The 17,571-nt window shown below is 44.0% G+C and overlaps 1 protein-coding gene across 2 annotated transcripts in view; it reads right to left on the bottom strand.

The window, feature by feature from the left end:
• The window catches only part of RANBP10 (RAN binding protein 10), a 56,637-nt gene that overhangs the window by 31,790 nt on the left and 7,276 nt on the right, over positions 1-17,571 (bottom strand). Inside the window, exon 3 of one of the 2 annotated variants that reach the window (XM_033127575.1) lies at positions 4,834-4,886. In XM_033127575.1, coding sequence (XP_032983466.1) covers positions 4,834-4,886 — 53 coding nt within the window. Of the gene's footprint in view, positions 1-1,026; positions 1,182-4,833; positions 4,887-17,571 lie in introns of those variants that run through there. The other variant, XM_033127577.1, reaches the window with a different exon arrangement.

Raw genomic sequence — 17,571 nt, forward strand, 5'->3', positions numbered from 1 at the left:
CAAAGAAGGTGAGAACTGCCTCCACCTCCTCCACACCCACTTCACTCAGCTACTGTGAGTTCTAATCAGGAACAAGACCCAAAAAGAAACCAGAGAAACAAGTTGCCTGGAGTAGAGAAGGAAGGGGGCGGGGAGAGAAAGGTTATCTGTCCCCTAGTTAAAAAGCACTTCAGAGAGAAAAGGGTAGAGACTCTCTCTCGGGTCAGTCCATCACCAGTTCGTATTGGTTTCACTCAACTAGATCAAGACCCATAAGAAAAATGGCTTCAGTTCTACACTTGGGCCTTTGCTTCCTCATAAATTTCTCTTCCAAGGACTCATAAAAGGCAGAACTAAGAGCCAAAGGCCAGGTATTTCTTGACAGCGTCAGGTGAGTAGGCCAACACTAGACTTCCTAAGTTAACCCCTTTCCTTGGACTGACTCAGACGAGGGCTGCTCAACTCAAGCTCTCCCACTTGCTCCTAATGACACTGAGACTTGGCTTCGAAAATGGTCATTACTGGGCCATTTTATTCATAAAAGCATTTTGAAACAAATTTGTCAGCAAAACTCTGGAAACACACCACCAGTGTCTTGCGGTCAATCACTCACTACTGTGAAGGTACCAAGCCCAGGGGAATCACTTCCCACAGGACTCAATCCTGTCCTCTCCTCCCCATCATCCTACTCCACTGAGACAGTCTCCTTGCGAACCTCCTTGCACCTGCTGCTGCCCCTCTTTCCTCGGCAGGTCACACCCATGCTTAAACCCCTCCGTGGCTCTCCATAACACCCCACCGTCTCCCCACCCAGCACCAGCCATGGGGCCCACAGCTACTCATATCCTCCAACCCAAAGCCCCTGGCCCAGTACATCATTTCCAAATTCTTTTTGCCTCCCTGGTAACAAATTTATAAAATATATAGATAGGTAAAGGAATAAGAAAAAAACAAGTGTATAGAAAACTATATGATAGATCAAGAACAAACTCATCTACATATTTCACAAAACCTGATTGTGCTAGAGTATAAACCAGTACTAAGTACCTTTTTTAAAAGGCAGCCCACATTATATTCCTGATCATGATGAAATAAAGCCAGGCTCAGCCAAATAAACATACAATTAAATAGTGCCCAATCATGTAAAAATTACAGAGCACTGTAGTCTCTTGAATGTAACCTGGGTCTGGAAGAAAATTAAGAATAAAGAATGTAATAAATACTTTAAAATTAAAAACTAAAACAGCATATAAAAATTTGTGAGTAGTACTTAGAAAAGAATGTCTAACAACACCTACCTTTATTAGTAAGAAAATTAAAATACAATGACATAACTATACCTAGAGTATGGAGGGAAATAAAGTAAGAAACCAAAGGAAAGAAGGACAAAGAAAATAAAAGTAGAAGCAAAAATCCTTAACAAAATACTAGCAAACTGAATCATGCAACATTCAGAAAAGATTATAATACAAGATTAATATACAAAAATCAATTATATTTTCTACACTAGCAACAAACCTAAAAACGAAATTAAGAAAACAACTCCATTCACAGTAGCATCAAAAAGAATCAAATACTTAGGAACGAATTTGACAAAAGAAATGCAAAACTTACGCTCTGAAAACTACAAAATATTGTTGAAAGAAATTAAAGAAGATTTAAACAAATGGAAAAACATTCCATGCTGTGGATCATTAGATTTAATACCATTAAGATGGCAACACTGGGGCGGCCGGATGGCTCAGTTGGTTAGAGTGCAAGCTCTGAACAACAGGGCTGCCGATTGATTCCCAGATGGGCCAGTGAGCTGCGCCCTCCACAACTAGATTGAAGACAACGAGCTGCCGCTAAGCAGCCAGTGGGGCGGCCGATGGCTCAGTTGGTTAGAGCCTGAGCTCTCAACAACAAGGTTGCCGGTTCAATTCCCACATGGGATGGTGGGCTGCGCCTCCTGCAACTAAAGATTGAAAACAGCGACTGGACTTGGAGCTGAGCTGCGCCCTCCACAACTAGATTGAAGGACAACAACCTCGAGCTGATGAGCCCTGGAGAAGCGCACTGTTCCCCAATATTTCCCAATAAAATTTATTTTAAAAAAAAAAGGCAATACTTCCCAAACTGATGTACAGATTCAATGCAATCCCTATGAAACTCCCAGCTGACTTCTTTATAGGAATTGACAAGCTAATTTTAAAAGTCATATGGAATTGCAAGGGATCCAGAATAGCCAGAACATTCCTAAAAAAGAAGAAAAAATGTTGAAAAACTCATGCTTCCCGATTTCAAAACTTAACTACAAAACAACACCTCCCCATGCAAGTAGTTTCACGTCCCAAGTGTTTATGAATCATGAGACTTTTGGTTTTGGAAAATGAATGCCCCTCATCAACAGCAACAACAAAAAAAGTGAGTCCAGAAAACGGAAAACTTCCAAATCCAGCACTGGGATGAACAGTGGTAGGCCCACCCTCATTCCTGAGAGGTGTGCCTCCCTTCTATCCCTACATCTGTCCTGTGCTAGGTCTGTCCAGCCACTCAGCCAGCTGTGTACCCTGGGAAAGCCATAGGCAGCCATCCTTCCTAGGGAGAATCACTATCTAGATGCAACCTGACTCATGCTTTCCACCTTAAGGAATAATCGGAGAGATGATCAGATATGGCAGGAAGGAAAACCCTCAGGATCTGGCCTGCAGATTGAAAATGAAGACAGGTGCAATATCCACAGAACACCGAGGCCCCTTTCTCTTGCCAAAAAAGCGCTGCACCAGTGGGGATGTAAACAAGGTGCTGACTCTCCTGATGTGCCAGTGTGGGAACTAACGCCTCATCCACTGTCCCTTCTTCCTATGGGCACCCCTCCCAACCCTGCCCCGCTCCCCGTACCTGGGCCAGGTCTGACTTCCCCAGGGCCAAGTGGATTGCCCTACAATGGTACATTAACAATGCCAAAAGCGCATGACCAGCAGCAGGCCGCCAACCATCCCAGAGGGGTCAAAAGCTCCATCTTATAAATAAGATGACTAGGCTGAGTCCACATGGCTCTGTCTCAAAGAGATTCACGTCACCCTGAATCTTGAACCACCCCCACCTCGTCTGCTTCACTCCATGGATCCCAAACCCAATGGGTCACGCACAAACAGTTCTTACTAAAGAATGAGCTTGTGGAACTCAGAATACCAAGCTTAGCACATGGTAAAGTCTGCATTCCAAGACCATCTGAAAGACAGGTGTGAGGGCTTCTTGATGCAGGGGCATTTGATTTTGTCTATTTTGTCTTAATTTTATTTATATTTTTAAAACAGACAATATGTTCACAAGGAAAAAAATCTGAAAGCTTCATAAGTGAAAATATTTTCACTTTCCAGTCCTGTCTCCAGCCACCCTTTCCATTCCGCAGAGGCAGCTAACATTACAAATTTTCTGTAGCTTTACAAAGATATTCTATCTATGTACAAGCAGATACGTATGTTTATTTTCCCTCTTTTTTTTTTTGCACATTTGGTAGCATAGTATATACTGTTCTATGCTTTATATTTTTCACTTAACACATCCTCGAGATTACTCCAAGTCAGTATCTAAAGAACATCCTCATTTTTATGGCTGCATAGTATTCTTTTATGAAAATTAACAAAAATGTATTTAACTCATGTTCATGGTTGCTTAAAGTGCCATCCAATAACAGATGATTGTTATTTTTGTATAGCCTTTAAAAGCCTCTTTCCTCCCTCACCAAAGCATGCAAAAGTTCAAAGAGCACATTTAGAGCAAGAGAAAGATTAAGAATCAGTTTACACTCGATGGGAAATTACTTTTCCAAGCTCTTTATTCACTAAGAGGCAGAGCTATAGATGCTGTAGACACATCTAGTTAGCCAAGTTCTGGGGCTTGTATGACAAAGATCATAGCCACATGCTACACAGAAGCAAGACATGCCACACACACATTCTTATTAATAACAAAAAGCCAGTTTTCACTCAGATGAAAGTAAAAAAAAAGCTAAGTTCCTGACAATTAGTTGAATCCTGAGCAAGTAGATTTCAAGTGTTTGAAATTAGTCTATTAGAAAAAAAACTCTACAGTTAACATGAAACAGACTGGAAAAGATGCACGTTTTAAGAGCTGCTTCCGACAATGACAAAAACCCAGGGAATTTGCTGCCTCCATGATGGTGTCACGGCAGCTTGCACCATGTCACTTCTGCCACTCATGGGACAAATGGATTTAGGACCATCTTCTGGGACCCACCAGTTTGTGGTGGGGGCTTCTGTCCCCTCAGCTGTGCTCCATCCAGGACTGGCATGAACCACTGGGCAGAAAACGGCTGAAAGGGTGCCTGGGTGGTAGAGGTGGCCCATCTGCAGGGCCCAGAGCATTCCACAAATCTGTGGCTGCTGTCAACCCAATTCTCATGCACATCCTCCCATTTCTTAACAAATTGCCTCAACCATGTTGTCTTGGGAGGCCACATAAAGACTGCAACCTTTAACATGGTGAAGTAACAAAGGAGCCAGTGTTGGCAGCAGCCTTCCTCCCCGTATATGCCTGAGTCCCAGGCTGGTCAAACAAAGGCCAATGGGAATGAAGGCTACTGAGGTGTGTCCCCACTGGGAGCAAGCTCAGGTCACTTGGTTTTCACTGCAAACAGTTCAAATTCCACAAATGACAATCACTCGCCAATTAACTGTTGGAATGGAAGCCCATATCGTCCCAACCCGATGGCCACCTTTCAAGATACTCTACCCAATGGCCTGCCTTGCAGACAAAGTCCTTTCTAGCCTTCTGGCTGCCGCCATGACTCTCATCACAGAATGGATCAAGGGAGTAGAACAAATGTTTTCTTAACCAGTCACTCACCAGGAAGTCTGTTCATGTTGACTCCTTGAGCTGAGAGTCCTATTCCCATATACCTTCAAAAAAACACACAGACAAAAATTTTGGTTAGCAAATGATTATGCATTTCCCTTCTCAAATATTTCTTGGTAAAAGACAAAAAAAACAAACAGGAAAAACAATGAATGGAGAGACTCTCTTAAATACTAGTAGTTCCTGGAGAAGCTTTACATTTGGATTTTCTAATGGAAATCATCTCAATGCCTTAGGCAGGCAGAGGAAGAAACCGTAGTATCTGTAACCAGGAACCTTCAGTTTCAAAGGAAAGTTTCCTGAAAAACACTGCTTCCAGTTCCTTGATTTCTGGCTCCAGCTAAGGTAGCAGAATCCATTCCCAAGAAGTGCCTAATGTAAGGAGCTCAATCCTAGGAAGTGCTTGGCAGAGCAATGCACGATCAATCCCACCAGACAAATCGCGCTGCAGCAAGGACCAGGACAGGGAAAAAGGACAGCCAGGTTGGAGCTCTACAGGATCGGCAAGACCCCTCACACAGAGCTTCTTCTCTGGGGGTCTCAAAACTCATTACCCTCACCCTAGACATCACCACTGGACTTCCCAACACTCCAGCACTCCGGGCGGATGGTGGGGTGTGAGGCCCCTGAGACCCACCCCCTCACTCCTTCCGCCCCAGGTGCCTCAACAACTAAGCCGCCCACAGCAAGGTGGGGCCCACACTGGGCAAGTCTGCCAAAGACATCTCAGTGACACTCAGGAGGGGGCAGACCAAAAAGGAAATGAACAGTTTTTTTCAGTCTAAATGTTTGTAGTGTATAAAGAAATTGTGAGGTATTTCCCCAAGAACTTAGAAATAAGAGAAACAAGTCATCATCTCCTATGAGTGAAATAATAGAAACCCACACGATGCCTGATGTTAACCACATGTGTGTGTCAACAGGTAGTTGAGTTGTTCAGAATACTGAAAACACCAACCAAAAGAGGGCTGAAGTATAACTCTGTGGTTGCAAACAATGTGAATGTACTTAATACCACTGAACTATACACTTAAAAGTGGTTAAAATGGTAAATTGTTATGTACATTTTACCACAATAAAACATGTTTTTTAAAGCAATGACATAAGGTTGCCTTATTTTGACCATTTCCAAGTGGCTATACATTTACATTTTGATTATTTTCTATCGTAAGTAATTCCGCAAGGAACCATTCCATATACATTTCCCCATCCTGGACTATTTTTTTCCTCTGCTGGCATACTCCATGCACCTATGTACCTGTTTCCTAACACTACCAGAGTCCTCACAACACGGCATTCCTGTCCTTGCAAGTCCCTTGCCTGCAGTCAATGCCCCTTTGTCCCTCTTTGGCTGGCTGTGCCACTGGGTCTTAGGAGAGTAGCCTCTACCATCCAAATAAAGATTCAAGTTGGGATGGCAGACTCTGACCCAAGCGCCTTCCTCTGAAACTAGCTGTCCCCATAATGGTAGGCAAGAACCAGGTAAAGGCAGACCAACGCATGGCCCTGGTGACTTGGCCTGCAGGGGTTCAAGGAAAGGGGAGAGAAGGAAAAGGAATAGACTCCCATGGTGCAAAGGACCTGGAAACTCACAAACTGCCTGCTACCTCCTGCCAGAAGGGGACAGCAAGAGCAGCAGCTGTGTAAGCCTGCTAGCAGGATTCCCAGTAAATTAAAAGCTGCACATTTTCCCAGAAAAACAGCAGCCCAAATAATTACCTTCCTTACTTTTCATGGTAGAGGCTGCCAAAAGCTGGTCTCCATTCCCTCAATGCTTTGGCTGATCAAGCAGCGAACGATCCCAACTGCCCTGCAGCCATCGATCCAACATATACAAGTGCAAAAGAGCCAGGGGTTTACCTGACTGGGGTGCCAGCCCACCATCTTGCCCTGTTTGGAGGGGCCTGGGCCGCCGCCCAACACCACGTGACACCATCCCTAGCATACAGGTTTAGGTTTCCTGATGCTAAGGTGAGGACTTGTGTTTGGAGCATATGTGCTCCTGGGTCACCCTTGACCACTTAAGGCTACTGCAGACAGGGGAGGTCAAGGCTCATCCAGAAAGGGTATGCTGAGCCACCAGCAACAGGGCTCTGGTTCTACAACCTTCCATGGAAATGGGGAACTACTAAGGCACGTGTGCTCAAAACACAAGTTGCTTAGGCCACCCCATAGGGGAAGCTTCTTCCACCACTGGCAGCTAGCCATCAACATCGTCCTAGAGACCCTCTGCCCCATAAGTAGGACAGTATTTACTAGTGGATGGCCTGGGAGCTATACAAACCCCAGACGTAACTTGAGGATCCGAGTGGAAGAGCTAAGAGCAAAGCAGCCAGAGGATGCCAGAAGCCACATGTGGGTACCATGCCGCCGCCAGGTGTCATGGCATAGGGAGCAGGCCCACAGGAGCCTCGGTTGCTTACTCATTAGAGCTGAGTCAATGTTCAAGTCCCAACTCTTCAAACACCAGGCGACGTTATGTCTTTTCCAAAAATATGTTTGACAACTACAAAAAGATGCAGCCTTCTACCTTCCATCAAGTCTTCATGAACTTGAAAACTATTATCCAACCAGTCTGGGATAAGCAAAGAGGGTAAAGTAGCTGTAAGAACCCTGCGATTACACTAAAAAAAACATTAAATTGTATACTTTAAATGGGTGAACTATACAGAATGTTAAATTACATCTCAATAACACTGAACACACTAGAAATAAAAGGCAACTGTCTCAGTAAAAGCCATATGTAAAAAACCCACAGCTACCATCATACCCAATGGTGAAAGACTGAAAGATTTTCTTCTAAGATCAAGAACAAGACAAGGACCCCCTGCTTTTGCCATTTCTATTCAACAGAGTATTGGAAGTTCTAGCCAAAGCAACTAGACAAGGGAAAAAAGGCATCCCAATTGCAAAGGAGTAAGTAAAAACATCTCTGATCACAGATGACATGAAACTACATGTGGAAAAGATTCCACAAAAAAACTGTGGTGGAGTTTTCAGCCAAGTTGCAGGATATAAAATCAACACACAAAAAGTAGTTGTGTTTCTATACACTAACACTGAACGATCTAAAAAGAAAACAATTCCAATTAAGTAGCATCAGAACAAATAAAATACCTAGGGATAAAATTAACCAAAAAGGTGAAACACTTGTACACTGAGAACTATAAAACACTGAAAGAAATTAAAGAAGACACAAATACATGGGAAGACATCACATTCATGGATTGGAAGACTTAATACTGTTAAGTTGTCAGTATTACCCAAGGCAATATACAGATTCAGTGCCATTCCCATGGACTGAATAGCCAAAACAATATTGAAGAAGAAGAAAAAAGTTGGGACTCACAAAACGAACTACAAAGCTACAATGATCAAAACAGTGTTGGTACTGGCATAAAGATAAACATATATACCAACGTATATATGGTAATTCTAAGTTTTACAGATCAAACATAGAATTACCATATGATCCAGCAATCCTACTTCTGGGCATATACCCAAAAGAATTAAAAGCAGGGACTCAAACAGATGTTTGTACACCCATACTCATAGCAGCATTATTAATTGACAAAAGATGGAAGCAACCCAAGTGTCCATTGGCTGAATTGATAAACAGAATGTGGTCTATACACACAATGGAATATTATTCAGCCTCAAAAAGGAAGGAAATTCTGACACATGCTACATCATGGATGAATCTTGACGGCATTACACTAAGTGAAATAAGCCAATCACAAAAAGACGAATACTGTATGATTCCACTTATAGGTTCCTAGAGCGGTCAAATTCATAGAGACAGAAAGTAGAATGGTGGTTGCCAGAGATTTGGGGAAGGGGAGAATAGGAAGTTAATGTTTAATGAGTACAGAGTTTCAGCTTGGGAAGATGAAAAATGTTCTGGAGATGGATGATGGTGATGGTTGCACAACAATATGAATGTTCTTAAATACCACTGAACTGTACACTGAAGAATGGTTAAAAGGATAAATTTTATGTTACGTATTTTTACCACAATAAAATAAATACATATCAATACTACTGCTTTTAGAAAAAGGTTTAAGTTCACTATCACCTGCTGTAACATTTATTATACAGAGTCTTTTCTTCAAGCTCGGAAATTTAGGATCCAGAGACAATACCTTGACCTGCCCTGTCTTTCAAAGGTGTCATCTCTGGCTAAAAACAATTGAAGCCCAGCACCTAGATATGTGCTTATTCAGTTCTGATATCCCCCAAAGATCAATCCCCAAACCTAAACATCCAAGCACAAGAGATGGAACCTAAGTTTAATGGCTCTAACTCCATGTCTCATGCCACAGTGGACAGAACAGATGCAATGCCTGCCACCCCCCTCAGGATGCTGAGGCTATAGGAAGGAGCCCCCGGCCCTCAGAGGAAAAGCACAGAGCCACAACAGCCCTGGGCACATAATGGACATTCAACAAACCCTTGGGGTTCATCCACTCCTGAGCTGGTGAAGAACTTTATCACCAAAGCCACAGGCTCTCCCAGCCACATTTCAATGGCACCCTCAGTTTCTAGCTGGTATGAGGTTATACCAGAGAGATGTGACAGATAAGTGAGCCCTGAACTCAGCCACAATAGCCCCAGTACTATTCTCTCGCTGCTACTGGAATCCAGGACCGTGAGATCAAATGATTTACAACCACAAAGCTAGTTACACAACAGGCACAGAGAAGTTCACTTCTCCATCCACTCAAGAAAAATCTCAGCAGACCTGAGGTTCCCTCTCAATCACCAGTGAGTGATATATGTGGTGCTTTGCTAAGTTCAAGATTGATGTGGTGCCAGCTGTCCGTCAGGCTGCCAAGAATAAGACAAAACAAGAAAGAGAGGGCATAAAAAACCCGTCTATTCTTCTGGGCACATACAGTAGTACCTTCGCATCTAAGGAACAGGAAGAAGGATGCCAGGGAGCCACACTGACACCATGTCCCATCTGCTGATCCCCGTGAAAATGAATGAGTTGGTAGGAGTTACTGGGTCCTTGTGAAAGTTGAGTAATTCAGTAAAAACAGGTGTGATAACTTTCTCTTTATAGAGACCCTTGCAGTCATTTACCCATTTCACCCTTGTGCCCAGTACAGTGCTGGGAAGACATGGTTGGGGGGCCTAGATTCAGTCCCTGCCTTCCGACAGCTTCCAGTGTGAAGTCAGGGGCGGCCAGAGAATCAGGGTGCAGTGACCCAGGGATTCCCAGAGGAAGTGACGGCTGAGCCGAGACGTGGTAAAGAAGATGAGAGGAAAAAGAGAAGTGTAGCAGCAGAATATGAAGCACAGAAGCAAGAAAGCAGCCCCATAGTCAAGGAACTGAGAAAAGTTCAGTGTGGCTGTGTCACAGCTTGGGAAGACCTAAAAAAGAGCCAAAGATGGAGCAGGAAACGGGCTCGTCACAGACCACCTACATGCTAGCTTAAGGAATTTGAACTTCACGGGAGGTCAATGGGAAGCTAAAGAAATGGCTTAGAAAGGGCGCAGCTGATCAAATAGTTGATATTTGGAAAAGGGATCGAAGAGGCAAAACTGGAGGCTACCAAAGTCATCCAGTGGAAGACGACACGACCGGACAAGGATGGGAGCAATGGGGCTGGAGAGTCATGGAGTGAGCCACGTGCTCTTTAGAACATGGTGAACTTACCAGGTGGGGGAGACACTGCCCAGGACACTGCCAACAACCCGTCACCAAAGAAAGGGCAATTCTCTGAGACTCACTAGGAAACTCTGCAGCCCCAGTGCTTAGCCAGTCACTACGTAGCAGTCTTTCTCCAGCCCTGGCATGTACACTGCGCACAAATATCTGAACAGGAAACACACCTGCATCACAGGAAATATATCAGATAAACCCAGATTCAAACCTAACCTCTGCCTCTGAGTTCGCCATGAGCCCACGGGCACAACACATGGCTTAGCCCGAGAGCCCTCAGCGCAGCCACTGAACAGAATCAGGCAAAAGAACGGCTGGGTGCAGAGCCGGGAGGGCCGCCGGTACAGGACTGGACAACCTCACGGTCCATCGGGGTGTGCACTGGAGGTGCTACTACATAGTATTGTAATCTGGTCCCAGAAAGGAGGCCATTCTCAAAGACCTGGATCTGGGGACACCTAAAAACAAAGGCTTGTTTACTTGGGATTGCTGAGCAGAAAGGAGGTAAACATTTGCTTCCTTCTTGGTAATAGGTCAGGTAGTGCCAGGAACACTGACAGACGCAGGCTGCCTTGGCCGTCTGGGAATGAGGCAACAAGCACCCGCACTCCCGAGGAAGTGACTAGAACAGACAGCTTGGCTCCCCCACCCTTCACATCGCAGCCAGGGCTCTCTTTTCAAGAAGCGGGATATATCTGAGGGCTTGGGGAGAAAATCATTTACTCCCTCACAAAATGCAGCAAAATGGAGAAGAACAGGTGAGATAGCCAGTAAGTGTAAAGAAACAGCAGACGAGCTCCTCACGGCAGGGAGTACATGCGTCGGCCTCCAACTTCTCAATTTCTCCCCTTCACGGCCAAAACCACAATACAAGCTGGAGCTAGAAAAGTGACTTTGCCTTTTCTGAGCTCCAGAGAGAAGAGGGCAGCAAGTGGGTACTGCTCAGGCCACGCTCGTCTGAAATCCACCCGAGAGAGCAGGACGGAGGAGGAGCCACAGTGGCAGCAAAGGCCCTTGGCTGAGCAAACAACCAGGCTCTCCCTACCCACTGCAGGCAGCAGGCGCCGACAGGGGCCTGGAGAAGGCCCTGCCTTAAGAACAAACTGGTGGCTTATGGGGCCCATGCTACCTTCCGTCTCCCTCTGCTGACTCTCCCACAAAAGCAACTACCTGTGAAAACCACTGCAGTCGCGTGCAGATGCAAGCACACGTGTCAGCTCGGATACTTCTTTTGTTCTCTTTGGTTTTTCCAGATTTTCTACAATTAACGCAAATTATTGATAGCCATAGAAAACTCATTTCAAGAGCCAGCTGATGGCCGCGTACAGAGAGGTTAGGTTGGTGGCTCTCACCCACTTCAGAACCAAAGGGGCACACTGGGGACTTGGCCTTCCTGGTCAGCTCCTCCATGTACCAAGTCCCCTAAGCTTTGACAGGAGGACAGAAGAGCACAGCTTCAGAAGCAGCAGGAAATAGTCAAAACCCTTGCTCAGCAGAGGAGCGGGGGCTCCAGTTCACATGGTACCTGGTGTGTCCCAAGCATGACCCAAAACACACACTCAGGAGACCCTGCTACAGGGACACAGAATCTGCACAGCTCCAACTAGGGATTTTTCCATGACCCAGGCAGGCCTGGTGGTGGACAGAGGACAGGACCTCAGAAATCGGACCTCTGAACTCTCACCGCCCCCCCCAAAGAGATGTACAACAGGCCTGAGGTGGGGAGACGACGCCTTCGCTGTGATCCCGCTCAGTCCTGAGAGACGGCTTAGCGCACTCCACCCGGCCAACCTCTCTGGCAACAGGCTGACATTCCCCACTGCCTCCGGAAGAGAAGCATCTGAGGAGTCTGAAAGTGACAAGAACACTTTGCAGCAGGGGCCAGAGACAACACCCCAGAATCTGAAACCTGGTCTTAGGCACTGCAGCCTAATTCAGTACTGTGGGTCTTGGATTTCATCCCATCTCTTAGGTTCCCTATTAGAAGAGGGAAGATTGGATTAAAGAGCTCCTAAGCAACTTCCCAGCTCTGACATAGAGACTGTGTAATGTTGCAAATGTGCCATATCCTGGTGCTAGCCCAAGATGGGGTAGACCCTGCAACAGTATACAAAAAGTCACCACAAAGACTGCAAAAGAAAAGGAAATTATAGACCAATATACCTTATGAATATAGAGGCAAAAATCCTCAACAAAATAGTAGCAAACAAAATCCAACAATATATTAAAAGGATTAAACATCATGACCAAGTGGAATTTATCTCAGGGAGGCAAGGCTGGTTCAACATAAGAAAATCAATCAACATAACAAACCACATTAACAGAATGAGTGGACAAAATCCACATGGTCACCTCAATGGACACAAAAAAAGCACTTGACAAAATCCCACACCCCTTCATAATAAAAACTCAGAAAACTAGGAACAAAAGGGAACTTCCTCAACATGATAGAGGGCATTTATGGAAAAACCCATAGCTAATAATTTCTTTTCTTTTCTTTTCTTTTTTTAATTAAAGTTTATTGGGGTGACAATTGTTAGTAAAGTTACATATTTTCATGTGTACAATTCTGTAATACATCATCTATAAATCATATTGTGTGTTCACCACCCAGAGTCAGTTCTCCTTCCATCACCATATATTTGAAACAATTTCAATCGTGAAAGACTAAAAGCTTTCCACCTAAGATCAGGAACAAACCAAGGATGTCCACCTTGCACCACTGCTATTCAACACTGTACTGGAAGTTCTAGCCAGAGCAATCAGACAGGAAAAGAAATAAAAGGCATCCAAATTGGGAAGGAATAAGTAAAACTATCTCTATTTGCAGATGACATGATCCCATATATAGAAAATCCCAAAGAATACACAGAAAGCTTCTGAGAACTAATAAACGAGTTCAGCAAAGTCACAAGATACAAAATCAACCACAAAAAGCAGTTGTGTTTCGATATACTAACACTACACACTAATCTAAAAAGGAAATTAAGGAAAAATTCCATTTACAATAGCATAAAAACTACTTAGGAATAAATTTAACCAAGGAGGCAAAAGACTTGTACACTAAAAACTATCAAACACTGCTAAAAGAAATTAAATACACAAATAAATGGAAAGATATCCCATGTACATGAATTGGAAAATTTATATTAAGATGGAGAGTATTATTAATAGTCTCCAAATTGATCTACAGGTTCAACACAATCCCTACCAAAATTCCAAAAGTCTAGTTTGCAGAGATAGAAAACTCGATCCTCAAAATCATATGGATTTGTCAAGGGACTCCCAAGTAGCTAAAATAATCTTGAAAAAAGAACAAAGTTGAAGGATTCACACTTCCTGATTTCAGAACTTACTATAAGTCTATAGCAATCAAAACAGTAAGATACTAGCATAGACATACAGACCAATGGAATAGAATTAAAAATCCATAAATAAACCCATACATCTATAGCCAAATTACTTTTTACAAGGGTACCAAGTCCATTCAATGGGGAAAGAATAGTCTCTTCAATAACTGGTGCTGGGACAACTGGATTTCCACATGCAAAAGAATGAAGTTGGACCCCTACTTTCTACCCTATATAAAAATTAACTCAAAATGGATCAATGATCAAAACGTAAAAGCTAAAAGCAAAAAAAACTCTTAGAAGAATACATAGAGGAAAAGCTTCATGACCTTAGATTTGGCAATGGATTCTTAGGTATGACACCAAAAACATGAACAACAAAAGAAAAAATAGATAAACTGATAATAGATAAATAGATAAATAGATAAAATTAAAATATTTATGCATCAAAGGACATTATCAAGAAAGTGAAAACAGGGGCCGGCCCGGTGGCTCAGGCGGTTAGAGCTCCATGCTCCTAACCAACTCCGAAGGCTGCCGGTTCGATTCCCACATGGGCCAGTGGGCTCTCAACCACAAGGTTGCCAGTTCAATTCCTCGACTCCCTCAAGGGATGGTGGGCTCCACCCCCTGCAACTAAGATTGAACACGGCACCTTGAGCTGAGCTGCCGCTGAGCTCCCGGATGGCTCAGTTGGTTGGAGTGCATCCTCTCAACCACAAGGTTGCCGGTTCAACTCCTGCAAGGGATGGTGGGCTGTGCCCCCTGCAACTAGCAACGGCAACTGGACCTGGAGCTAAGCTGCGCCCGACACAACTAAGACTGAAAGGACAACAACTTGAAGCTGAACGGCACCCTCCATAACTAAGATTGAAAGGACAGCAACTTGACTTGGAAAACAGGCCTGGAAGTACACATTGTTCCCCAATAAAGTCCTGTTCCCCTTCCCCAATAAAATCTTAAAAAAAAAAAAAAAGTGAAAACACAATCTATGAATGGGAGAAAATATGTGCAATTCATATATCTGATTAGGGTTTAATATCCAAAATATATAAAGAATCCCTGCAACTCAACAAAAAATAAACAAGCCAATTATAAAATAGGCAAGGGACTCCCCAAAAAAGATACATAAATAGCCAATAAGTACATAAAAAGATACTCAACATCACTAATCTTTAGGAACTGAAAACCAAAACCACAATGAGATACTACTTCAAGCCCAGGATGGCTATACTAAAAACAAAAGAGAGAGAGAGGGAGAAAGGGAAAGAGAAAGAGAGAAACATGTTGGTGAGGATGTGGAGAAATTGGAATCTTCTTACGTTGCTGGTGGGGATGTGAAACGGTACAGCTGTTAGGGAAAAGTTAGGTAGTTTCTCAAAAAGTTAAACACAGAATGATCCAGAAATTCCACTCTTAAGTGGAATTCCACTCTTAAGTGTGTACCCAAAAGAATTGAAAAGAGGGTTTCAAACAGATACTTGTATGCCAATGTTCATCAATCCATCATTCACAAGAGCCAAAAGACAGCAAAAACAACAAGTGTCCATCAACAGTTAAATGGGTAAACAAAACGTGGTATGTACATACAGCCATAAAAAGGAATGAAATTCTGTTACAGGCCACAACATAGATAAACCCTGAAAACATTAACCTAAGTGAAATAAGAAGGCAGACGTGAAAGGACAAATATTCTATGATTCCACTTATATGAATTAGCTAGGCAAATTCATAGAGACAAAGTAGATAAGAGGTTATCAGGAGCTGAGAGGAGGGGGGAATGGGGAGTTATTGCTTAACGGGTACAGAGTTTCTGTTTGGGGTGATGGAAAAGTTTTGGAATTAGTGGTGATGGTTGCACAACATGGTGAGTGTAATGAACACCACTAAATGAACCACTGAAAAATGGTTAAAACGGCGTATTTTATATTATGTGTATTCTGCCACATACACACACACACACTCTCGACAAGAACACCCCTACGTCTCTGCACGCCAGCATGAACTTCATTTGGCTTTCCTGGATGAGACAAGTAGGCCTTGACATAGCACAGTGGAAAGCATCAGAGTATTCTGACCTCCCATTACGGCCAGAAGAAAGAAGTCCCTCACTGCAAGCGTGAAGAACACACACCTAGCTCTTTTCATTTTCTATCAATTCTTCTTAGAGGGAAGGTGAATTTTATGGGCTGGCAAGCTCATAGCCACTTCTCTTTTTTTTTTAACTTTTATTGGGGAATATTGGGGAACAGAGTGTTTTTACAGGACCCATTAGCTCCATGTCAAGTTGTTGTTTTCAATCTAGTTGTGGAGGGGACAGCTCAGTGGCCCGTGTGGGAATCGAACCAGTGACCTTGGTGTTATGATCACTGTGCTCTAACCAACTGAGCCAACCGGCCGCCCCATAGCCACTTTTAATAAATGTTGCATAAGATATATGAACCAATGACGATGGGACCTGATCATTTTTAATTTAAACTCTATCAACTGGATGTGTCTAGGCCCACAGAGCTCTGGTCGGAAGTGATGAAGAGAAGAGAGGTAAGAGACGAGCTCCTTAGCCTTAGGGCTGGTAGCTTTTGGGGGCTGCAGGTAGGTACCAGCTCTACTGCCATTCTCTGGTGAAAGGGACAGTCACCGCTACTCCTGCCCCCTACCCCAGACTCTGAAGGAGTTACTGGAACCTGACAGTTTCATCTTGACAATCTAACACCTTAGCCACAGCTCAGCAGGCTGGCAATCTTGTTCCTATCAGAACCTGCCCCAGATAAAGAAATCAAACAGCCTCCACAATGGAGGCGATCTCAGGGACCATGGTTACAAAATGGTCCCTGGGAGACATCTCAGGGAAAACACCAACTGACAGTTAGGTCTGAAATGAGGGCTAAATATTTGGTGCTGGCGATTTTATTTCACAGTCTGATGCGCCTGGTTAAAGCCACAGTCCATAACACTGGCTACTGTGTGCAAGCTGCAACTCCAGCAACCACACCCCCACTCTAACCCTCTGCCAGGAGCCCAACTCTGTGGAGGCCCCCAATGAGAGGCGGGGGCCTTACAGATGAATGAACCCAACATCTACACCATTCAAGGAAGAACAGGCCTGAAGGCAAAGGGGCTTTGAGTCCAGATGTGCTTGCAGGGAGGAAGGTCATTCTGAACATGGGTCAGAAGACCCTCAGGCATCCACTGTCACCAGCACCATCAAAACACCCACAGAGTCCACAAGACAGGAAGAGGCAGAAAAGCCCCCTCGGCTGGCGCCAGGCAGGTTACTCACACACTCTGGGTTCTGGCTCCTTCCTCAAAGGGCAGACAGAATCTCAAGTACCAGGCCTTGACTTTCCAGAGCCTTGCACATTCAAAAACCAAATATACTGCCCTTAACCAGTGGGTGTAGCCAGCTGTGCCTCAGCTTAATGTGAAAAGGTTCCCACCAGACCCTACGTCTGGCAGGCTCTGGGCCCTAACCTCTACCTCTCTGGCTCTGTGTAATCACAGAGCTGGAGCATAGCTGAGTATGGACATGGCAAATGCCCTTAGGTAATCAGACATTACCTTTAACTGTCTAGTTACATACAGGTGTTCATCCAAAATTGGCCTTGAGTTTGCTGGTGTGTAACTTACCATCTTTCATTATTTTCGGCAGGAGGACTTATTCAAGTAACCTATCCCTCTTACATGGAAATTCTAAGTTCCAATGATTATGAC

Source organism: Rhinolophus ferrumequinum, chromosome 15 (genome assembly GCF_004115265.2).
Source record: "Rhinolophus ferrumequinum isolate MPI-CBG mRhiFer1 chromosome 15, mRhiFer1_v1.p, whole genome shotgun sequence".
NCBI lineage: Eukaryota > Metazoa > Chordata > Mammalia > Chiroptera > Rhinolophidae > Rhinolophus > Rhinolophus ferrumequinum.